General features: G+C 37.6%; 1 protein-coding gene and 14 non-coding genes across 15 annotated transcripts; 14 read left to right on the top strand and 1 right to left on the bottom strand.

Annotated features, from left to right (window-relative positions):
• The first annotated feature begins 461 nt into the window (after positions 1 to 461).
• On the top strand, positions 462 to 625 carry LOC130048857 (U1 spliceosomal RNA). Its single transcript, XR_008797400.1, has one exon. It is a non-coding gene; the product is annotated as a U1 spliceosomal RNA (small nuclear RNA).
• Positions 626 to 1,856: 1,231 nt separating this feature from the next.
• LOC130048954 (U6 spliceosomal RNA) lies at positions 1,857 to 1,965 on the top strand. Its single transcript, XR_008797496.1, has one exon. It is a non-coding gene; the product is annotated as a U6 spliceosomal RNA (small nuclear RNA).
• Positions 1,966 to 2,434: 469 nt separating this feature from the next.
• On the top strand, positions 2,435 to 2,598 carry LOC125657269 (U1 spliceosomal RNA). Its single transcript, XR_007363249.1, has one exon. It is a non-coding gene; the product is annotated as a U1 spliceosomal RNA (small nuclear RNA).
• Positions 2,599 to 3,829: 1,231 nt separating this feature from the next.
• On the top strand, positions 3,830 to 3,938 carry LOC130048953 (U6 spliceosomal RNA). The gene has a single exon (XR_008797495.1). It is a non-coding gene; the product is annotated as a U6 spliceosomal RNA (small nuclear RNA).
• Positions 3,939 to 4,407: 469 nt separating this feature from the next.
• Positions 4,408 to 4,571, top strand: LOC130048856 (U1 spliceosomal RNA). Its single transcript, XR_008797399.1, has one exon. It is a non-coding gene; the product is annotated as a U1 spliceosomal RNA (small nuclear RNA).
• Positions 4,572 to 5,802: 1,231 nt separating this feature from the next.
• Positions 5,803 to 5,911, top strand: LOC130048952 (U6 spliceosomal RNA). The gene has a single exon (XR_008797494.1). It is a non-coding gene; the product is annotated as a U6 spliceosomal RNA (small nuclear RNA).
• Positions 5,912 to 6,380: 469 nt separating this feature from the next.
• On the top strand, positions 6,381 to 6,544 carry LOC125657273 (U1 spliceosomal RNA). Its single transcript, XR_007363253.1, has one exon. It is a non-coding gene; the product is annotated as a U1 spliceosomal RNA (small nuclear RNA).
• Positions 6,545 to 7,775: 1,231 nt separating this feature from the next.
• Positions 7,776 to 7,884, top strand: LOC130048951 (U6 spliceosomal RNA). The gene has a single exon (XR_008797493.1). It is a non-coding gene; the product is annotated as a U6 spliceosomal RNA (small nuclear RNA).
• Positions 7,885 to 8,353: 469 nt separating this feature from the next.
• Positions 8,354 to 8,517, top strand: LOC130048855 (U1 spliceosomal RNA). The gene has a single exon (XR_008797398.1). It is a non-coding gene; the product is annotated as a U1 spliceosomal RNA (small nuclear RNA).
• A 1,231-nt stretch (positions 8,518 to 9,748) lies between these two features.
• On the top strand, positions 9,749 to 9,857 carry LOC130048950 (U6 spliceosomal RNA). Its single transcript, XR_008797492.1, has one exon. It is a non-coding gene; the product is annotated as a U6 spliceosomal RNA (small nuclear RNA).
• Positions 9,858 to 10,326: 469 nt separating this feature from the next.
• LOC130048854 (U1 spliceosomal RNA) lies at positions 10,327 to 10,490 on the top strand. The gene has a single exon (XR_008797397.1). It is a non-coding gene; the product is annotated as a U1 spliceosomal RNA (small nuclear RNA).
• A 1,231-nt stretch (positions 10,491 to 11,721) lies between these two features.
• Positions 11,722 to 11,830, top strand: LOC130048949 (U6 spliceosomal RNA). The gene has a single exon (XR_008797491.1). It is a non-coding gene; the product is annotated as a U6 spliceosomal RNA (small nuclear RNA).
• Positions 11,831 to 12,299: 469 nt separating this feature from the next.
• Positions 12,300 to 12,463, top strand: LOC125657274 (U1 spliceosomal RNA). The gene has a single exon (XR_007363254.1). It is a non-coding gene; the product is annotated as a U1 spliceosomal RNA (small nuclear RNA).
• A 1,231-nt stretch (positions 12,464 to 13,694) lies between these two features.
• LOC125657298 (U6 spliceosomal RNA) lies at positions 13,695 to 13,806 on the top strand. Its single transcript, XR_008797510.1, has one exon. It is a non-coding gene; the product is annotated as a U6 spliceosomal RNA (small nuclear RNA).
• A 487-nt stretch (positions 13,807 to 14,293) lies between these two features.
• LOC125656781 (uncharacterized) lies at positions 14,294 to 15,500 on the bottom strand. The gene is made up of 2 exons (XM_048887365.2): positions 15,253 to 15,500; positions 14,294 to 15,164 (listed from the first exon to the last, which is right to left on the bottom strand). Exons 1-2 carry the CDS (start codon positions 15,447 to 15,449, stop codon positions 14,528 to 14,530), a joined length of 834 nt encoding a protein of 277 aa, XP_048743322.2. The 5' UTR covers positions 15,450 to 15,500; the 3' UTR covers positions 14,294 to 14,527.
• Positions 15,501 to 24,119: the final 8,619 nt, after the last annotated feature.

Genomic DNA, 24,119 nt, shown 5'->3' with positions numbered 1-24,119 from the left:
TTTTTTCTTATTTAAAAAAAAAAAAAAAAAAAAAAAATCCCCCCCCCCCTCCCCCGGGAGGATTCGAACCTGTCGCACACTGCTGTGCGCGGAGAACATTGCCCTAGTGAATTCTCTTTCTTGTAACTAAAGAAATTAACAGTAATAATCATATATTTCATGTCTTTTCCAAAGAAAAATTCAAGCAACCGAACGTTGGCTGTGCGAATTCGAACGTTCACAGTACGTCACAGTTAGAAAAACGGAGCGTTTGACAGAAAGGCGTGCGATGCGTGCTTGCAGTGTGTGAATTTCGCTTAGGGTTGAAGAGTCGCACAGGAGCAAGTAATCTGTGAGGGGCGATGTCATTTGGGGTATGTCCGTGTAGTAGAATGTATAATGGTGATGTCTATAATTTCTTAAACACTTCATTTTTGTAAGGCGGCATAGAATGAAATTGTCAAGTTCAACACAGCCAAGTCATACTTACCTGGTGCAGAGGGCACCCTGATCCCCAAGGGGGTCCCTCCAGGGCGAGGCCTTTCTATTGCACTTCAGATCGGCTGAACCTTGCGATCGCCCCAAATGCGGGCGACTCGGGCACGTAATTTTTAAGTGTGGGGGTCTGCGTTCGCGCTAACCCCTGGATATGCTCAATTGAAATTCAGATTGCACACATTGACCATAGAATTTTTCTTCAAATTAATTTTTATTGCTTGTAAATATCATCACATGTTTTTATTTCTAGTCATATACATTTGAAATTGGGTTTCATCAGAGTAGTTTTTAGATCATTAAGTATGCGCACTTTGTCCATGTATTTTCCCGCAGTTTGTCACTACATTTCGCTGATTATTGTGGTATTGTTAAATGTTACTGTCACATTATAATTTAATTGTTTTCCGTCACACAGATATCTGTATTTCGCTGTTATAAATTTGCAACAGGCCAATATATTTAAAATTTATTCCAAATGTTTTAAACCCAATTCAGTCCATTTTTACATTTTACTGCATGGAACCAAATATCGGAGTTACTCCCCTTTAACTGTGACCCTGTGTGCCTATTGTGACGTCGTATTCATGACAACGGATGTTGTGCAGATTGCCGAAACGTGTGGATTCATTTCTCTTCCCTGTTATTTTTCTTTTCTTCATGTTGTGAATTTCTTTTCGAAAAGCGCGTGCCATCGGGGTTTCTTGTGGCATTATTCGATATTTTTTAAAAGAAGAAAGTGGACATGTAACAGTGAGAACAGAACAGAAAATGATAGGATAAAACAACACAAACACAAAAATAAGGTCAGTTTTATTTTTACTGCAATTCAATTCAGTTTTTAGCAACGTATAACATGGTGTTTATACACTCTGTCGCATTGACTTATCATCCCGCGCGTTGTCCGGCAGGACAATTGTTTATCTCTCTCTCTCCCCGCACTTCTGCACAGCATCGCTAGGCCGCCTGGACATTGGGGGTGAATTTGTCAAGGCGTAGTGTGAAATGGGGAATGCACTGAAACTTGTTGGACAGGAAAAATTAGGTAAAACATACAGACAGACTAACGAACTGATAATTATTTTATTAATTTGTTTGTTTTGTTGGGTTTAGAATTTTACCATGTTATGTATATAATCTATGATGACATAAGAGAAAATGCTTTACACTGTTCTCTAAATGTGAATTTTTCATTTTATTTCATTTTTTAAAAATGACACATGTGTGAAAGGTGTATGTGTGCGTGTGTGTAGCAGTTGTCTTTCTTGTATACGCAGTAACAACGTACTTCCAGATGTTTACAGTATGCAAATTCTTAAAACGTTTATTTCATACTACTCTCCGCTCAACAGTACTTATATTTTGTAGATGATTTTGCTTGTGTACTTGCTTTTCGGCAGTACATATATTAAAATTGGAACGATACAGAGAAGATTAGCATGGCCCCTGCGCAAGGATGACACGCAAATTCGTGAAGCGTTCCATATTTTTTTTTTTTTTTTTTTCTTATTTAAAAAAAAAAAAAAAAAAAAAAAATCCCCCCCCCCCTCCCCCGGGAGGATTCGAACCTGTCGCACACTGCTGTGCGCGGAGAACATTGCCCTAGTGAATTCTCTTTCTTGTAACTAAAGAAATTAACAGTAATAATCATATATTTCATGTCTTTTCCAAAGAAAAATTCAAGCAACCGAACGTTGGCTGTGCGAATTCGAACGTTCACAGTACGTCACAGTTAGAAAAACGGAGCGTTTGACAGAAAGGCGTGCGATGCGTGCTTGCAGTGTGTGAATTTCGCTTAGGGTTGAAGAGTCGCACAGGAGCAAGTAATCTGTGAGGGGCGATGTCATTTGGGGTATGTCCGTGTAGTAGAATGTATAATGGTGATGTCTATAATTTCTTAAACACTTCATTTTTGTAAGGCGGCATAGAATGAAATTGTCAAGTTCAACACAGCCAAGTCATACTTACCTGGTGCAGAGGGCACCCTGATCCCCAAGGGGGTCCCTCCAGGGCGAGGCCTTTCTATTGCACTTCAGATCGGCTGAACCTTGCGATCGCCCCAAATGCGGGCGACTCGGGCACGTAATTTTTAAGTGTGGGGGTCTGCGTTCGCGCTAACCCCTGGATATGCTCAATTGAAATTCAGATTGCACACATTGACCATAGAATTTTTCTTCAAATTAATTTTTATTGCTTGTAAATATCATCACATGTTTTTATTTCTAGTCATATACATTTGAAATTGGGTTTCATCAGAGTAGTTTTTAGATCATTAAGTATGCGCACTTTGTCCATGTATTTTCCCGCAGTTTGTCACTACATTTCGCTGATTATTGTGGTATTGTTAAATGTTACTGTCACATTATAATTTAATTGTTTTCCGTCACACAGATATCTGTATTTCGCTGTTATAAATTTGCAACAGGCCAATATATTTAAAATTTATTCCAAATGTTTTAAACCCAATTCAGTCCATTTTTACATTTTACTGCATGGAACCAAATATCGGAGTTACTCCCCTTTAACTGTGACCCTGTGTGCCTATTGTGACGTCGTATTCATGACAACGGATGTTGTGCAGATTGCCGAAACGTGTGGATTCATTTCTCTTCCCTGTTATTTTTCTTTTCTTCATGTTGTGAATTTCTTTTCGAAAAGCGCGTGCCATCGGGGTTTCTTGTGGCATTATTCGATATTTTTTAAAAGAAGAAAGTGGACATGTAACAGTGAGAACAGAACAGAAAATGATAGGATAAAACAACACAAACACAAAAATAAGGTCAGTTTTATTTTTACTGCAATTCAATTCAGTTTTTAGCAACGTATAACATGGTGTTTATACACTCTGTCGCATTGACTTATCATCCCGCGCGTTGTCCGGCAGGACAATTGTTTATCTCTCTCTCTCCCCGCACTTCTGCACAGCATCGCTAGGCCGCCTGGACATTGGGGGTGAATTTGTCAAGGCGTAGTGTGAAATGGGGAATGCACTGAAACTTGTTGGACAGGAAAAATTAGGTAAAACATACAGACAGACTAACGAACTGATAATTATTTTATTAATTTGTTTGTTTTGTTGGGTTTAGAATTTTACCATGTTATGTATATAATCTATGATGACATAAGAGAAAATGCTTTACACTGTTCTCTAAATGTGAATTTTTCATTTTATTTCATTTTTTAAAAATGACACATGTGTGAAAGGTGTATGTGTGCGTGTGTGTAGCAGTTGTCTTTCTTGTATACGCAGTAACAACGTACTTCCAGATGTTTACAGTATGCAAATTCTTAAAACGTTTATTTCATACTACTCTCCGCTCAACAGTACTTATATTTTGTAGATGATTTTGCTTGTGTACTTGCTTTTCGGCAGTACATATATTAAAATTGGAACGATACAGAGAAGATTAGCATGGCCCCTGCGCAAGGATGACACGCAAATTCGTGAAGCGTTCCATATTTTTTTTTTTTTTTTTTTCTTATTTAAAAAAAAAAAAAAAAAAAAAAAATCCCCCCCCCCCTCCCCCGGGAGGATTCGAACCTGTCGCACACTGCTGTGCGCGGAGAACATTGCCCTAGTGAATTCTCTTTCTTGTAACTAAAGAAATTAACAGTAATAATCATATATTTCATGTCTTTTCCAAAGAAAAATTCAAGCAACCGAACGTTGGCTGTGCGAATTCGAACGTTCACAGTACGTCACAGTTAGAAAAACGGAGCGTTTGACAGAAAGGCGTGCGATGCGTGCTTGCAGTGTGTGAATTTCGCTTAGGGTTGAAGAGTCGCACAGGAGCAAGTAATCTGTGAGGGGCGATGTCATTTGGGGTATGTCCGTGTAGTAGAATGTATAATGGTGATGTCTATAATTTCTTAAACACTTCATTTTTGTAAGGCGGCATAGAATGAAATTGTCAAGTTCAACACAGCCAAGTCATACTTACCTGGTGCAGAGGGCACCCTGATCCCCAAGGGGGTCCCTCCAGGGCGAGGCCTTTCTATTGCACTTCAGATCGGCTGAACCTTGCGATCGCCCCAAATGCGGGCGACTCGGGCACGTAATTTTTAAGTGTGGGGGTCTGCGTTCGCGCTAACCCCTGGATATGCTCAATTGAAATTCAGATTGCACACATTGACCATAGAATTTTTCTTCAAATTAATTTTTATTGCTTGTAAATATCATCACATGTTTTTATTTCTAGTCATATACATTTGAAATTGGGTTTCATCAGAGTAGTTTTTAGATCATTAAGTATGCGCACTTTGTCCATGTATTTTCCCGCAGTTTGTCACTACATTTCGCTGATTATTGTGGTATTGTTAAATGTTACTGTCACATTATAATTTAATTGTTTTCCGTCACACAGATATCTGTATTTCGCTGTTATAAATTTGCAACAGGCCAATATATTTAAAATTTATTCCAAATGTTTTAAACCCAATTCAGTCCATTTTTACATTTTACTGCATGGAACCAAATATCGGAGTTACTCCCCTTTAACTGTGACCCTGTGTGCCTATTGTGACGTCGTATTCATGACAACGGATGTTGTGCAGATTGCCGAAACGTGTGGATTCATTTCTCTTCCCTGTTATTTTTCTTTTCTTCATGTTGTGAATTTCTTTTCGAAAAGCGCGTGCCATCGGGGTTTCTTGTGGCATTATTCGATATTTTTTAAAAGAAGAAAGTGGACATGTAACAGTGAGAACAGAACAGAAAATGATAGGATAAAACAACACAAACACAAAAATAAGGTCAGTTTTATTTTTACTGCAATTCAATTCAGTTTTTAGCAACGTATAACATGGTGTTTATACACTCTGTCGCATTGACTTATCATCCCGCGCGTTGTCCGGCAGGACAATTGTTTATCTCTCTCTCTCCCCGCACTTCTGCACAGCATCGCTAGGCCGCCTGGACATTGGGGGTGAATTTGTCAAGGCGTAGTGTGAAATGGGGAATGCACTGAAACTTGTTGGACAGGAAAAATTAGGTAAAACATACAGACAGACTAACGAACTGATAATTATTTTATTAATTTGTTTGTTTTGTTGGGTTTAGAATTTTACCATGTTATGTATATAATCTATGATGACATAAGAGAAAATGCTTTACACTGTTCTCTAAATGTGAATTTTTCATTTTATTTCATTTTTTAAAAATGACACATGTGTGAAAGGTGTATGTGTGCGTGTGTGTAGCAGTTGTCTTTCTTGTATACGCAGTAACAACGTACTTCCAGATGTTTACAGTATGCAAATTCTTAAAACGTTTATTTCATACTACTCTCCGCTCAACAGTACTTATATTTTGTAGATGATTTTGCTTGTGTACTTGCTTTTCGGCAGTACATATATTAAAATTGGAACGATACAGAGAAGATTAGCATGGCCCCTGCGCAAGGATGACACGCAAATTCGTGAAGCGTTCCATATTTTTTTTTTTTTTTTTTTCTTATTTAAAAAAAAAAAAAAAAAAAAAAAATCCCCCCCCCCCTCCCCCGGGAGGATTCGAACCTGTCGCACACTGCTGTGCGCGGAGAACATTGCCCTAGTGAATTCTCTTTCTTGTAACTAAAGAAATTAACAGTAATAATCATATATTTCATGTCTTTTCCAAAGAAAAATTCAAGCAACCGAACGTTGGCTGTGCGAATTCGAACGTTCACAGTACGTCACAGTTAGAAAAACGGAGCGTTTGACAGAAAGGCGTGCGATGCGTGCTTGCAGTGTGTGAATTTCGCTTAGGGTTGAAGAGTCGCACAGGAGCAAGTAATCTGTGAGGGGCGATGTCATTTGGGGTATGTCCGTGTAGTAGAATGTATAATGGTGATGTCTATAATTTCTTAAACACTTCATTTTTGTAAGGCGGCATAGAATGAAATTGTCAAGTTCAACACAGCCAAGTCATACTTACCTGGTGCAGAGGGCACCCTGATCCCCAAGGGGGTCCCTCCAGGGCGAGGCCTTTCTATTGCACTTCAGATCGGCTGAACCTTGCGATCGCCCCAAATGCGGGCGACTCGGGCACGTAATTTTTAAGTGTGGGGGTCTGCGTTCGCGCTAACCCCTGGATATGCTCAATTGAAATTCAGATTGCACACATTGACCATAGAATTTTTCTTCAAATTAATTTTTATTGCTTGTAAATATCATCACATGTTTTTATTTCTAGTCATATACATTTGAAATTGGGTTTCATCAGAGTAGTTTTTAGATCATTAAGTATGCGCACTTTGTCCATGTATTTTCCCGCAGTTTGTCACTACATTTCGCTGATTATTGTGGTATTGTTAAATGTTACTGTCACATTATAATTTAATTGTTTTCCGTCACACAGATATCTGTATTTCGCTGTTATAAATTTGCAACAGGCCAATATATTTAAAATTTATTCCAAATGTTTTAAACCCAATTCAGTCCATTTTTACATTTTACTGCATGGAACCAAATATCGGAGTTACTCCCCTTTAACTGTGACCCTGTGTGCCTATTGTGACGTCGTATTCATGACAACGGATGTTGTGCAGATTGCCGAAACGTGTGGATTCATTTCTCTTCCCTGTTATTTTTCTTTTCTTCATGTTGTGAATTTCTTTTCGAAAAGCGCGTGCCATCGGGGTTTCTTGTGGCATTATTCGATATTTTTTAAAAGAAGAAAGTGGACATGTAACAGTGAGAACAGAACAGAAAATGATAGGATAAAACAACACAAACACAAAAATAAGGTCAGTTTTATTTTTACTGCAATTCAATTCAGTTTTTAGCAACGTATAACATGGTGTTTATACACTCTGTCGCATTGACTTATCATCCCGCGCGTTGTCCGGCAGGACAATTGTTTATCTCTCTCTCTCCCCGCACTTCTGCACAGCATCGCTAGGCCGCCTGGACATTGGGGGTGAATTTGTCAAGGCGTAGTGTGAAATGGGGAATGCACTGAAACTTGTTGGACAGGAAAAATTAGGTAAAACATACAGACAGACTAACGAACTGATAATTATTTTATTAATTTGTTTGTTTTGTTGGGTTTAGAATTTTACCATGTTATGTATATAATCTATGATGACATAAGAGAAAATGCTTTACACTGTTCTCTAAATGTGAATTTTTCATTTTATTTCATTTTTTAAAAATGACACATGTGTGAAAGGTGTATGTGTGCGTGTGTGTAGCAGTTGTCTTTCTTGTATACGCAGTAACAACGTACTTCCAGATGTTTACAGTATGCAAATTCTTAAAACGTTTATTTCATACTACTCTCCGCTCAACAGTACTTATATTTTGTAGATGATTTTGCTTGTGTACTTGCTTTTCGGCAGTACATATATTAAAATTGGAACGATACAGAGAAGATTAGCATGGCCCCTGCGCAAGGATGACACGCAAATTCGTGAAGCGTTCCATATTTTTTTTTTTTTTTTTTTCTTATTTAAAAAAAAAAAAAAAAAAAAAAAATCCCCCCCCCCCTCCCCCGGGAGGATTCGAACCTGTCGCACACTGCTGTGCGCGGAGAACATTGCCCTAGTGAATTCTCTTTCTTGTAACTAAAGAAATTAACAGTAATAATCATATATTTCATGTCTTTTCCAAAGAAAAATTCAAGCAACCGAACGTTGGCTGTGCGAATTCGAACGTTCACAGTACGTCACAGTTAGAAAAACGGAGCGTTTGACAGAAAGGCGTGCGATGCGTGCTTGCAGTGTGTGAATTTCGCTTAGGGTTGAAGAGTCGCACAGGAGCAAGTAATCTGTGAGGGGCGATGTCATTTGGGGTATGTCCGTGTAGTAGAATGTATAATGGTGATGTCTATAATTTCTTAAACACTTCATTTTTGTAAGGCGGCATAGAATGAAATTGTCAAGTTCAACACAGCCAAGTCATACTTACCTGGTGCAGAGGGCACCCTGATCCCCAAGGGGGTCCCTCCAGGGCGAGGCCTTTCTATTGCACTTCAGATCGGCTGAACCTTGCGATCGCCCCAAATGCGGGCGACTCGGGCACGTAATTTTTAAGTGTGGGGGTCTGCGTTCGCGCTAACCCCTGGATATGCTCAATTGAAATTCAGATTGCACACATTGACCATAGAATTTTTCTTCAAATTAATTTTTATTGCTTGTAAATATCATCACATGTTTTTATTTCTAGTCATATACATTTGAAATTGGGTTTCATCAGAGTAGTTTTTAGATCATTAAGTATGCGCACTTTGTCCATGTATTTTCCCGCAGTTTGTCACTACATTTCGCTGATTATTGTGGTATTGTTAAATGTTACTGTCACATTATAATTTAATTGTTTTCCGTCACACAGATATCTGTATTTCGCTGTTATAAATTTGCAACAGGCCAATATATTTAAAATTTATTCCAAATGTTTTAAACCCAATTCAGTCCATTTTTACATTTTACTGCATGGAACCAAATATCGGAGTTACTCCCCTTTAACTGTGACCCTGTGTGCCTATTGTGACGTCGTATTCATGACAACGGATGTTGTGCAGATTGCCGAAACGTGTGGATTCATTTCTCTTCCCTGTTATTTTTCTTTTCTTCATGTTGTGAATTTCTTTTCGAAAAGCGCGTGCCATCGGGGTTTCTTGTGGCATTATTCGATATTTTTTAAAAGAAGAAAGTGGACATGTAACAGTGAGAACAGAACAGAAAATGATAGGATAAAACAACACAAACACAAAAATAAGGTCAGTTTTATTTTTACTGCAATTCAATTCAGTTTTTAGCAACGTATAACATGGTGTTTATACACTCTGTCGCATTGACTTATCATCCCGCGCGTTGTCCGGCAGGACAATTGTTTATCTCTCTCTCTCCCCGCACTTCTGCACAGCATCGCTAGGCCGCCTGGACATTGGGGGTGAATTTGTCAAGGCGTAGTGTGAAATGGGGAATGCACTGAAACTTGTTGGACAGGAAAAATTAGGTAAAACATACAGACAGACTAACGAACTGATAATTATTTTATTAATTTGTTTGTTTTGTTGGGTTTAGAATTTTACCATGTTATGTATATAATCTATGATGACATAAGAGAAAATGCTTTACACTGTTCTCTAAATGTGAATTTTTCATTTTATTTCATTTTTTAAAAATGACACATGTGTGAAAGGTGTATGTGTGCGTGTGTGTAGCAGTTGTCTTTCTTGTATACGCAGTAACAACGTACTTCCAGATGTTTACAGTATGCAAATTCTTAAAACGTTTATTTCATACTACTCTCCGCTCAACAGTACTTATATTTTGTAGATGATTTTGCTTGTGTACTTGCTTTTCGGCAGTACATATATTAAAATTGGAACGATACAGAGAAGATTAGCATGGCCCCTGCGCAAGGATGACACGCAAATTCGTGAAGCGTTCCATATTTTTTTTTTTTTTTTTTTCTTATTTAAAAAAAAAAAAAAAAAAAAAAAATCCCCCCCCCCCTCCCCCGGGAGGATTCGAACCTGTCGCACACTGCTGTGCGCGGAGAACATTGCCCTAGTGAATTCTCTTTCTTGTAACTAAAGAAATTAACAGTAATAATCATATATTTCATGTCTTTTCCAAAGAAAAATTCAAGCAACCGAACGTTGGCTGTGCGAATTCGAACGTTCACAGTACGTCACAGTTAGAAAAACGGAGCGTTTGACAGAAAGGCGTGCGATGCGTGCTTGCAGTGTGTGAATTTCGCTTAGGGTTGAAGAGTCGCACAGGAGCAAGTAATCTGTGAGGGGCGATGTCATTTGGGGTATGTCCGTGTAGTAGAATGTATAATGGTGATGTCTATAATTTCTTAAACACTTCATTTTTGTAAGGCGGCATAGAATGAAATTGTCAAGTTCAACACAGCCAAGTCATACTTACCTGGTGCAGAGGGCACCCTGATCCCCAAGGGGGTCCCTCCAGGGCGAGGCCTTTCTATTGCACTTCAGATCGGCTGAACCTTGCGATCGCCCCAAATGCGGGCGACTCGGGCACGTAATTTTTAAGTGTGGGGGTCTGCGTTCGCGCTAACCCCTGGATATGCTCAATTGAAATTCAGATTGCACACATTGACCATAGAATTTTTCTTCAAATTAATTTTTATTGCTTGTAAATATCATCACATGTTTTTATTTCTAGTCATATACATTTGAAATTGGGTTTCATCAGAGTAGTTTTTAGATCATTAAGTATGCGCACTTTGTCCATGTATTTTCCCGCAGTTTGTCACTACATTTCGCTGATTATTGTGGTATTGTTAAATGTTACTGTCACATTATAATTTAATTGTTTTCCGTCACACAGATATCTGTATTTCGCTGTTATAAATTTGCAACAGGCCAATATATTTAAAATTTATTCCAAATGTTTTAAACCCAATTCAGTCCATTTTTACATTTTACTGCATGGAACCAAATATCGGAGTTACTCCCCTTTAACTGTGACCCTGTGTGCCTATTGTGACGTCGTATTCATGACAACGGATGTTGTGCAGATTGCCGAAACGTGTGGATTCATTTCTCTTCCCTGTTATTTTTCTTTTCTTCATGTTGTGAATTTCTTTTCGAAAAGCGCGTGCCATCGGGGTTTCTTGTGGCATTATTCGATATTTTTTAAAAGAAGAAAGTGGACATGTAACAGTGAGAACAGAACAGAAAATGATAGGATAAAACAACACAAACACAAAAATAAGGTCAGTTTTATTTTTACTGCAATTCAATTCAGTTTTTAGCAACGTATAACATGGTGTTTATACACTCTGTCGCATTGACTTATCATCCCGCGCGTTGTCCGGCAGGACAATTGTTTATCTCTCTCTCTCCCCGCACTTCTGCACAGCATCGCTAGGCCGCCTGGACATTGGGGGTGAATTTGTCAAGGCGTAGTGTGAAATGGGGAATGCACTGAAACTTGTTGGACAGGAAAAATTAGGTAAAACATACAGACAGACTAACGAACTGATAATTATTTTATTAATTTGTTTGTTTTGTTGGGTTTAGAATTTTACCATGTTATGTATATAATCTATGATGACATAAGAGAAAATGCTTTACACTGTTCTCTAAATGTGAATTTTTCATTTTATTTCATTTTTTAAAAATGACACATGTGTGAAAGGTGTATGTGTGCGTGTGTGTAGCAGTTGTCTTTCTTGTATACGCAGTAACAACGTACTTCCAGATGTTTACAGTATGCAAATTCTTAAAACGTTTATTTCATACTACTCTCCGCTCAACAGTACTTATATTTTGTAGATGATTTTGCTTGTGTACTTGCTTTTCGGCAGTACATATATTAAAATTGGAACGATACAGAGAAGATTAGCATGGCCCCTGCGCAAGGATGACACGCAAATTCGTGAAGCGTTCCATATTTTTTTTTTTTTTTTTTTCTTATTTAAAAAAAAAAAAAAAAAAAAAAAATCCCCCCCCCCCTCCCCCGGGAGGATTCGAACCTGTCGCACACTGCTGTGCGCGGAGAACATTGCCCTAGTGAATTCTCTTTCTTGTAACTAAAGAAATTAACAGTAATAATCATATATTTCATGTCTTTTCCAAAGAAAAATTCAAGCAACCGAACGTTGGCTGTGCGAATTCGAACGTTCACAGTACGTCACAGTTAGAAAAACGGAGCGTTTGACAGAAAGGCGTGCGATGCGTGCTTGCAGTGTGTGAATTTCGCTTAGGGTTGAAGAGTCGCACAGGAGCAAGTAATCTGTGAGGGGCGATGTCATTTGGGGTATGTCCGTGTAGTAGAATGTATAATGGTGATGTCTATAATTTCTTAAACACTTCATTTTTGTAAGGCGGCATAGAATGAAATTGTCAAGTTCAACACAGCCAAGTCATACTTACCTGGTGCAGAGGGCACCCTGATCCCCAAGGGGGTCCCTCCAGGGCGAGGCCTTTCTATTGCACTTCAGATCGGCTGAACCTTGCGATCGCCCCAAATGCGGGCGACTCGGGCACGTAATTTTTAAGTGTGGGGGTCTGCGTTCGCGCTAACCCCTGGATATGCTCAATTGAAATTCAGATTGCACACATTGACCATAGAATTTTTCTTCAAATTAATTTTTATTGCTTGTAAATATCATCACATGTTTTTATTTCTAGTCATATACATTTGAAATTGGGTTTCATCAGAGTAGTTTTTAGATCATTAAGTATGCGCACTTTGTCCATGTATTTTCCCGCAGTTTGTCACTACATTTCGCTGATTATTGTGGTATTGTTAAATGTTACTGTCACATTATAATTTAATTGTTTTCCGTCACACAGATATCTGTATTTCGCTGTTATAAATTTGCAACAGGCCAATATATTTAAAATTTATTCCAAATGTTTTAAACCCAATTCAGTCCATTTTTACATTTTACTGCATGGAACCAAATATCGGAGTTACTCCCCTTTAACTGTGACCCTGTGTGCCTATTGTGACGTCGTATTCATGACAACGGATGTTGTGCAGATTGCCGAAACGTGTGGATTCATTTCTCTTCCCTGTTATTTTTCTTTTCTTCATGTTGTGAATTTCTTTTCGAAAAGCGCGTGCCATCGGGGTTTCTTGTGGCATTATTCGATATTTTTTAAAAGAAGAAAGTGGACATGTAACAGTGAGAACAGAACAGAAAATGATAGGATAAAACAACACAAACACAAAAATAAGGTCAGTTTTATTTTTACTGCAATTCAATTCAGTTTTTAGCAACGTATAACATGGTGTTTATACACTCTGTCGCATTGACTTATCATCCCGCGCGTTGTCCGGCAGGACAATTGTTTATCTCTCTCTCTCCCCGCACTTCTGCACAGCATCGCTAGGCCGCCTGGACATTGGGGGTGAATTTGTCAAGGCGTAGTGTGAAATGGGGAATGCACTGAAACTTGTTGGACAGGAAAAATTAGGTAAAACATACAGACAGACTAACGAACTGATAATTATTTTATTAATTTGTTTGTTTTGTTGGGTTTAGAATTTTACCATGTTATGTATATAATCTATGATGACATAAGAGAAAATGCTTTACACTGTTCTCTAAATGTGAATTTTTCATTTTATTTCATTTTTTAAAAATGACACATGTGTGAAAGGTGTATGTGTGCGTGTGTGTAGCAGTTGTCTTTCTTGTATACGCAGTAACAACGTACTTCCAGATGTTTACAGTATGCAAATTCTTAAAACGTTTATTTCATACTACTCTCCGCTCAACAGTACTTATATTTTGTAGATGATTTTGCTTGTGTACTTGCTTTTCGGCAGTACATATATTAAAATTGGAACGATACAGAGAAGATTAGCATGGCCCCTGCGCAAAGGATGGTACGCAATCTTCGTGGTAAGGGTTCCAATTCCTGCAGCAAGAAGGGGGGAGAGAAAGAGGAAAAAGGGAGAAAAGAGGGAGAAAGAAAGGGAATTTAGGGCCGAATTTTCGGCCCCTATTTCTAAAGCGTTTACTCTCATATTTCATTCCATTTGTCTCTAATTTGATCTCAGTTTTCAGTATTTAAAAGCCATTTTTAATGCGAAAAATACTACAAAGTAGGGGCTCATTTCCGTCCCCTTTATGTTAATTTTTAAGGGTTTTTTGCTAGTGTTCTATCATTTTCTCCTTAATGTAACTCATTTCAAAGCTAATTTTGCCTCCTTTTTCATCATTTACATTTAAATATCCTTTCAAATCCTTGTGTTTTGTGTCATGGTCAATTCCTGTGGTGTAGTGGTTAACACGCTTGTCCCATCAGCGGGCAAGAGATCTGGGTTCGAATCCCAGTGGGTTTTTCATTCTTGACACACTATGCAAGTGATTCCAACTCCAAAGTTCAAAGTAAAAACACAAATCAGATTTTTTTATGCATTTATATAAAGTAAGAAAAAATATGTTATGTTCACAACCATTTCATTTAAAGACAACTTATTTACAATATATACAGTCTTTCCCTCTGCTTTTCATAAGGGCTTGGGACCTTCAAAATCTATACAATGGATTCATATAAATTTAGGCAGCATTAAAAGTTTTTTTTGGTGTTTTTTGTGTTTTTAAATTTTTTTGGTTATTTTTTAAAACATTTTGGTATCTAGTTCACTGGTGGTGGGGGTTCCTCTGATGGGTCATCTGGTGCCTTCCTCTTGCGACTGGTGTATCCCCTGGCAATCATCGCTCTCATCCACTCCTCGTAGGACTGCTCGGCGGTGGCCTGGCAGAACCAGTTGCCGAAATATTGCCTGTGTGTGGGAGCGATCTTGGCTGCCCCACACTTCCCGCACTTGTTCGGTCCGACCCTGGGAGTGTAAGTCTTAACTCTCTCCCCCTCGGCTCTCTTCTTCTCCACCTTCCTCCTGTAGCTGGCCGTAGACTTGGACGGTCGCAACGGACCTATCAGCACGACTGGGACCGTGCGCTGTTGGTACGGCTGGAGGACGACGGACGGCGGCGGGAGTCTGGTCGGTGACGGGAGTCTGGGCGGGGATGGGAGTCTGAGCGGGGACGGCATCCTGTTGGGCGACGACGGAGGAGACCGGATCCTAGTACGTGTCTGGCCGGCAGTGTTGGGAGGCAACACGTACCTGAAGGCAGGGGCGGTCTGGGACACCAAGGTGTCTGGACGGGTCAGGGCTGGCGGGACTGGCTGGGCGGCCGTCACAGGGGGGTCCGAAATCTCAATTCCCTGGGACAGGACCTGTTCCTCTCGCTTCTTCTGCCTCCTTCTGTCCCTGTAAAACACACGACACATTAGCCTCCCTAAAGCAGGTGAACTTAGTATGACTTGGCATTAAAAGAAATGTAGCATATACAACTTACCACAGCAGGAGAGTGGTGTTGTTGATGGCCAGGAGCTGGATAGCTGTCATGGCCATTACTCTGGGGTTGTCCAGCACCACATCGCTGATCTTGGTGTAGGATGCCAGGATCAGACTCCATCTGGTGAGGGTAGGAGAATTCTGGCGTCTCTGGGGTCCCGTGTGCAACTGCATCAGCCTCCTGATGACTGCCTCCATGTAACGGTTGGCGTCCGGAAAGTTGGCCGGTCCCGAGGCACTGCCGACGAAGGATCTACAAAGGGAAAAGGGGGACAACATGAGTCGTGGGTCGGACAATTAAAAGAATGAATCCATGTCAAGCGTCAATTGACAAATGACAGTCACCTCTTGGTCTTCTCCTCGTTGGCTTTCACCGGTCCTTTGGCTGTCTTGGCTGCCTGGAACCTGCCCTTGGGAGGGGACTTGGTCCTGGGCTGAAACACCGTAGGTCTTTTGTCCTGGGGTTCCAGTTTCTCCCAGAGGGCAATCAAGGCATCCTCCTGACTCCGAGACAGGGTCCTGCACGACCTGAGCTCATACAAGTAGTCTGCCAGGTCCTGCACTTGCTGGAGTCCGGAGGTGGGTTCCTGCAGCCGCTCCTCCTGTAATATCAGACACAAAGAGTCATATGATGGAAACAAACTCGTACAAACACGAGAACATGTTTAGTGCCACAGCATTGTAACTCACCTGGTTCTGCTCTTCCGGTGCCGACTCTGCCTGGGATGAGAGGGGTGGAGTTCTTTCTGGTAGGGTGGAAGGTGCAGGCTCCGGCTGGGGTGGGGTCAGATGGGGGGTCTCGGGTCGAGGTGCTGGCATTGAGGCAGCGACAAGGTTAGGCTGCCCAGTGGGCCGTGCGGCTTTTCTCGGCGACCTGACAGTACTGCGAAGTTGCCGGACAGCACTAGTGCTGGATGGTGGCGGTGCAGTACTGGATGGTGGTTGCACGAGACCGGCCACTAGCTTCCTGGACTGCATCACTGCTGCCGCTGCCTCGATGTCAGGCTCTGGAATGGTCAGGTCTTCGACGACTACCACTTCCTCGCCGAAACCCTCGTCCATCTCTCCGTCATCCTCCTCCAGGTCCTCGTCCTCCTCCTTGATCTCCTGGAGTGCCTTGCCCGTCTGGGAATACAGGTACTCCACCCCTATCAGTTCTCCGAATGAATTCATATAAATTTAGGCAGCATTAAAAGCTTGTATAGTATTGTTGCTTCTTTTGTAGGTTCTGAATCTTTTTTAGGCCCTCTCTGTCTCACTGGAAGATACAGCTGGACAGACAGCGCCTGGACTAGGGGTACATGGGGTTTGAATGGGTTTTACAAGCACTGGAATCCTTCTCAGGAAGTGCCTTACCTACAATAGAAATAATCACAGTTTTATTACTTTTAAAGTACATCCTTAAAACATGTTCTACCTCTTCAAAAAGAATGTTTAATCCTATATCGAAAGTAATGAGGATTAATATGTAATGGACCCATTTTCCAATTACCTGTACAAGAAATTGAAATGTAATGCTAATTACTATCATTAAATATACCAGTACTGACCATTACTTTTCAATTAGTTTCTGAATGCATGAAATAATGTGATTTTTTTTAATGAATCTGATTAAAGTTATTGGGGATTTTTTAAAGAATTATTCATTCATTCATTTTATTCGCTCAAACCAGAACGAAAATGGTACATGAGTTACAATACAGAAATTGCATGTATCAATACAAGTAACGTCAGAGGAATGTATATAGGTATGCAAATAAACAAAGTGAAATATATACATAAATATGTACAAAAATTTGAAGTTATGTGTTAGGAGAACAGACCAATTCGTATAAACGTGCACAGGTTTTTAAGGGTTTTCACATTATTCGTAGACATGATTTCATAAAATTTCATTACATTTGGTCTCGTACAATATTTTCTGTGTAGGTATTCTTTTCTTATACTGGATGAAGCACTGCACTCTAATACAAAATTATATGCATCTGTAATTTTTGTTTCATTACATAAAACACATAATCTTTCTTTATATGGTATACTAAACCATCGGCCAGTCTCTACTGGGAGGCGATGGTTCGTGGTACGAAATTTCAAAAGATGCTTCTGAGTTTCTTAGGTAGATTTTCAAGATAAGTTTCCAGACCAAAATTGTTTTAAAAATTCTGTACATTGTACCCTTGGAAGACCTAAAACATCACTTGACCAAGTCTGGACAAATTGATCCATAAGACTTTGCTTTACAGCATTTTTTATCCATTTTTCATTCACAGTACCTTGTTCATACCGTATATGAGAAAGTTTACATATGTTCAAAATTCTATGAATACATTCAAACCATGGATTTTTAAATGTGTCATTATAATAATGTGTATCTTTGAAATTTAAATTTCATTTTATTTTTAATGTGATTGATTAATACCCAAAATGAATGAGGGCCGAGTGGTTAGAGCATCGCGCTCAAAATCACACGGTCTCTCACCTCTGTCGGCGCGGGTTTGAATCCTGCTCGCAAAAAGCATTAGATGAGTTTTGTGTGTACTGTTGCCAATGGAAATTGAATGTAAATGTTTGAGAAAAACAAACGTGTTAGTGTTTTCAAAAGACCCCAAGCCTAGAAATATTTTTTTATTTCAACAATAATGTTGTTGAGCGTGTGAATGAATTCAAATATTTAGGTATTGTATTTCTAGAAGTAGATCTTTATGTAAAGCCAAAAACATCTAGTCGATCAAGCACAGAAAGCAACGCACGGTATCAATAGAAAAATAAGACAATTCAATTTACCATCAGAACAACAGTCTGATTTGTTTGATCAAGTGTAGTAATGCCAGTATTACTCTATGGCTGTGAAATTTAAGGGGTAAGAAAATTTAGATGTTATTGAAAAAGTACATTTAAATTTCAGGAATATGTTTTATGTATGAAAAGTAGTACGACAGCATTTATAATGGTCTATGGTGAATCAGGTCATTTTCCTCTGTCTCTCACTATATATTCAAGGATGATCTCGTATTGAGCAAAAATGTATCAAGGCCAAGAAAATAAAACTGTGTTTACTGTATATAGATATTTATTTAATAAATATATGCACAGTAATGAGAAAGTGAACTCATGGGTTTTAAAATATTATTTTAGATTCCTTTAGTTTTTCTAATATTTGGACAGGACAGTGCTCTGTAGTGTTTAATGTCGAATGGATTACTGCTGTAATTAAACAAAGACTACAGGACCAGTTTATACAGAAGTGGACACAGGATATCAATAATTCGTCTTAGGTTCAAATCTAAAAAAAAAAAAAAAAAAAAAAAAAAAAAAACAATTAAGCTAAACTTTGGCTTCGAGAAATATTTAAGCATTCTTTCGAGAGAAAAATCGAAAACCTCTTGTTAAATTCAGAACAAACCACCGTTTACCCAGAGAGATGGGTAGGTCAGAGTTGGCGAATGCCGCGGTAAATTTTCACTTTTTCCGGTAAAAACTTTGAAATTCGTCTGACAAACTGTCTAGTAGATATTAGCAGACAAAAAAGGGACCATATCCACATTGTTTATTGGCTTTTGTGTAAACAAAAACTTAGTCTGGTATAGATAACTTGCTTTTATAAAACAAATTTGCTTTCCCAGAAATCGTAAGCCTACTCTGTGTGTGTATATACTTTCAATATTACGCATGTTATTCTACTTCCGATTGTGTGGTCGACGAACACCATTTTATGTTAGAATGCAAATGCCTATCCACTTTACGGAAATAATTTTTGGCTTCTGCATAATATTGTCAAGGGCATAATCATGTTATTCGATCCGCGTACTTAACAATATCGTTATCATGGTTATATGTATTTATAGATAGTCGGCACACAGACTAAATAGTTACTAATGCTTAAATATTTTACTCATGTTAACTAATGATGCTATTTATTCCGTTTTTAAAAGTCACATTTACGGAATAAATGCTATCCGCGGTTCAAATAACATGATTATGCCTTGTCAAGTACCAAATACACTGAAATTTAGAAAATTAATGACAACATTAAATTCTAAAACATTAAAATAACTATGCATATTTTATTTATTTCTAAAATTCAGGAGATAGTCTGCTGTCCTCCCTAACATGTATATCTATATTAAATGTCCGAATCTTTTTGTATGCATTATGTCTCCACCTCTATTTTGTGCTAATAAACATATATGTATGTATTATTTATATATCTATACCCTTGGAAATATTGTTTATATAATTACATAATCAAAGTTATGTACCTCATTTACCATTGTGAATGGTTTCAGCGAATAAGTGAAATGAATGGGGGGGGGGGGGGGGAATATGTAATTTAATGCATTACATCTCAAAGTAATTCACCCCAGGTTTAAAACCACCACCTACCTCAATGGCAGCCCACCCCTCAAACATTTTGGGTATGTAGTTTTCCCTACTTTCATTACTTTTCAATTACATTTTTGATTTCATGAAATAACTTAATATTTTTTATTGAATATGACTATAGGGGATTTTTTTTTATAGATTCAAAATACATCCTTGAAATTTAAATCTTGGTGGAAAACAGATTTTAAGAATTTTGAATGAAAAAATCATACATTTTCTGCATACAATTTTGTCAATTTCACTGGTGTCATGATTAAAGATTTCATTCCATCTGTTTTGAAGCGCGACTATTAGCGTTAAAAGTGTTATTAAAATTCTGCAAGACAAACAGTCATGAAGTAAGTTGATTTAGCATCATTTTTAATGTTCTAAAAAAATTTAAATGTCCAATTCAGCAATGCTTGGAATCAGCAAACCTATAGAAAATATCTGAAATTGAAAAATTTCTAATTCCTGTGAATAAACATCAACGTTTTTCAGTTTCTTTATTTCCATGAGCCATATGGCTAATTGGATTCACATACACATACACATACATATACACAGGCAGTACAGTAGATATAAAGATATAATACACGCAGGAACAGTATATGGAGAGTGCATAAACTTACATAACGTTATACACTTAATGTCATCGCATAAGTTATATATAAACACAGTCTATATATTACAGGTATTCATAACCAATTACACTGATTCATAATATGTACTGTATCTGGTATATGCGGGGAAAATATGCTCTATGTACTAATTGATAACCGTGTCATTACGTAGTTTCACGGCACATTGAAGATACTTACCTAAATTACTCAGGTCTTTGATGTTATTTACACCCAGAAGCTTAGTAAATTCAAATACACTTAGTTTTGCATAATAGAATTGTTTTAATATATTTTTTTTTCTGATTCATTAAAAAAGGGGTATCTTAGAATGAAGTGGAATTCGTCTTCAATATCATTTAAATTACAGTATTTACAAATCCTCATGGTTTCTGGGAATATCATTATGTCTACCGGTTTCTATGCATAATGAAGGTGACGAGGTTCTATAACGAGTAATAAGCTGCTTACTATACGAGTCTGTTGGTTTTGTTAGATCATACTATGCACAAAAATTGTCAACAAGGTGCCGGTATAGCATACACTTTGATGAACTTTCAAAACTACGCAATATATTTTGTCTGCATATATCTAACATTTTGTGTCCGATGATTTTATAAATATTTTGGTTGCTATTGTGGTCCCACAAGTAAGGTAAACCCAGATTAGACAATTCTTCTTTTATAATATCTAACCAGTTATTATTATAAATGAACATGTCCTCGTAACAAGCCTTTAAAATACAATTGTCTGTGCAAAGCAAGACGTCGTTCGCATTACACCCGCTCCGGTGCTTAAGATGTCTTATTGTAGAAACTGATCTTTGCCAGACAAAGCACTAACTGACATAGTAGATAGTGTAAACTTAATTGATGTGATCATTCCTATTCTGTTTTGTGAAATAATCAAAATACCTGTCACTATTTCAAGACTTCTCTTCTATTTTACGTTTTTCAAAATCTATAACTATTTTGTTTATTTATTGGAACTATCTATAGCTTGACCTTTGTGACGTTAATTTAATCTTGAACTTTATTGACGTATGTGTACGTCACTGATTTAAACCAATCTTCGTGCAAATTACTTAACGGTAGAAAATTGTTTGTTAAAAAATTATTGATTCTTTTATCGTTTATCGTTTAGTACATTTTTCTAAACAAAATACCACGATTTACATCAAATTTGAAAATTTTAGTGGGGGGCGCCGCCGGCTGCCCCCCCCCCCCCCCCTTAAATCCGCCACTGCTTACTAAACTATAATTATACTGATTTGAGTACAATTTTATATGTATTCACACAACACTATCATTATCCGTGGTCTCTGAAACTGATGTGTGAAGCAGTTGGGTTATTTTAGTGTATATATCATGTTGTTTATTTAAATCTTGTCTGCAATCAGTATTTCATACATAATTATAGATGTGCGTAGTGCAGAAGTGTGAACTCTGTCAGTATTACAAATAATTATGGAGGTATTAGCGTAGTTAGTTGTTTCTGTAGATTATTTACTTCTATTTTGAACCAGATATTATTGTTATGGTCAAATTCCAATGATGTTATCACCGATGCACAGTTTGGTTTTCAGCCAAAGCGGAGCACAGCGGAGGCTATATTTAGCCTGAGTTCAATTATTGATATGACATTATGTAAGAAAAAAAAGTTGTACTGCTGTTTTATAGATTTTAAAAAGGGGTTCGATTCAATTGAAAGAATAAAATTATGGAAAAAACTTAGCACTGTTGGCATAAAGGGGAAACTACTCGGTATTATTCGTGAGATGTATGAAAATATGAAGTCTTGTGTCAGATCAGCAGGAATATGTTGTCTGAGTTTTTAAAATGATATCGGTTTATTACTGGGGGGGGGGGGATACCCATACTTTTTTTCATTATATGTTAATGATTTTGAGATCGAATTCTTAACAAAAGGGATGATCCCTGTACAAATACAAAAATTAAATCTGTTTGTCTTGATGTATGCAGACGATATGGTTATTTTTTCCGAAAGTGCTAATGATTTGCAGAGCATGCTGGGTACACTTTTTACCTATACCACAAAGTGGGATCTTTCAGTGAATGTAGAAAAAATAAAAACAGTTATTTTCAGAAATGGGAGTAAAATTAGCAGTAATGAAAGGTGGCATCTGAATGGGGAGCCTATAGAAATTGTTGATAGATTCACATACCTGGGTGTTTTAATGAATTACAATGGAAAGTTTAGCACCACACAAAAGCAATTGGCCAGTCAGGCCAGAAAAGCAATGTTTTCCTTGAAATCTAAAGTCAGCCAAATGTATTTAAACACAGAAACAATCTTATCCTTATTTGATACATATGTTGCAAGTATACTTAAATACAGTTGTGAAATTTGGGGTAGCCATAGTGCAAAAAATGTTGAAAAAGTGCACTTGGAATATTTGAAGTCTGCACTGGGTGTCAGGAAAAATACAAATAATGCTATGGTGTATGTAGAAACAGGCAGACTGTCTATGAACATTGTGCGCTGGTTTAGAAGTTTTAAATTTTGGTTTAAATTAATTGTATTTTGAAAACATATGTTACAAAAGTTTACGTGAAGAAGCTGACAAGGATGGAAATCGAGTTATTAATTGGGCTATCCATATAAAAAACAAACTATTTGATATAGGTTTGGGTCATATTTGGTGTAATCGAGATTATAATGGCATATATTGTAATACTTATTTCTCAATAATTAAGCAAAGAATCATTGATATTTTTGGGCAGAGTATTGTTGAACAAATCAACTCCTCACCAAGATGTAAAATTTATATGTACATTTATGACTATTTTTCATTGCAATTTTATTTGATGAAGGCTACACCACATGTTTATAAAAAAACCAAAAAAAAAAAACCACCACATTAGTAGAATTAGAATGTCGTCGTATAATCTCGCCATTGAGAGACCATTTTAATGTAGCAAGAAATAACCGCTATTGTAAACTTTGTAATTTAGATATTGAGGATGAATTTCATTTTATTTTAAAATGTCCTTACTTTATTGAATTGCGCAGGAAATATATCAAGAGGTATTGTTGGAAAAATCCATCTGTTTTTAAACTTATACAATTATTAAGTGTAAAAAATTTCAAAGAATTGTGTAATTTGGGGAAATATCTATACTGTGCCTTTAATTTACGTAACGATTTACTTATATAGCATTCTCTGTCTATAAATTCACATCAGTATTGTGTAACATACCATATAATGTCATGCCATGCCATACTATACAATTGTTAACTTGTTTATTATTTTTGTAAACATGTATGCCATAAGACACACGTCTTCAGCAATAAAGAACAATATAACGTGTAGTACTTCTGAATGATTGTTAATTATTTTCATTGTTATAATTAATTGCTTGTTATAACCTGTACATACCCTTGATTGGTGAATAAACATTAAACCTATAACATAACTAATGCAACTTTAACATCATTGAATATTTGCGTTACATACAGTGTTTATTTCAATGCATGTGCATGGAGGTGGGTGGGTGTTGTTATTGCGAAACAAGTTCAAGTTCAGGTTATTCTCCCACACCACTGTATGGTACACGAGGTTCTATATACAATACAGACAATACACAGGGTACACGTTAAAAGAGCAAAGCGGGTTTAACGTGATTGAAATGAATTATGGAGGACAGACTTGGTCATATATTTTAGATATGAAATTACACAATTTAATAAGTACATTGGAATCAACCGTTGAGAATAATTCAGAAAAATGGTAAAAGTTGGGTTTATAACACTATTTTCTATACAGATATTTCTTCGCCACATAACTGACACTCTAGGATATAACAATATTAGCTATTTGACCTTGTTAGAGATATGGCAAATTCTATCAGGTTTTGGAGCGCCA

The sequence above is a fragment of the Ostrea edulis genome, chromosome 7 (genome assembly GCF_947568905.1).
Source record: "Ostrea edulis chromosome 7, xbOstEdul1.1, whole genome shotgun sequence".
NCBI classification, from domain to species: Eukaryota; Metazoa; Mollusca; class Bivalvia; order Ostreida; family Ostreidae; genus Ostrea; species Ostrea edulis.
This window is presented reverse-complemented; position numbering and strand designations above follow the sequence as displayed.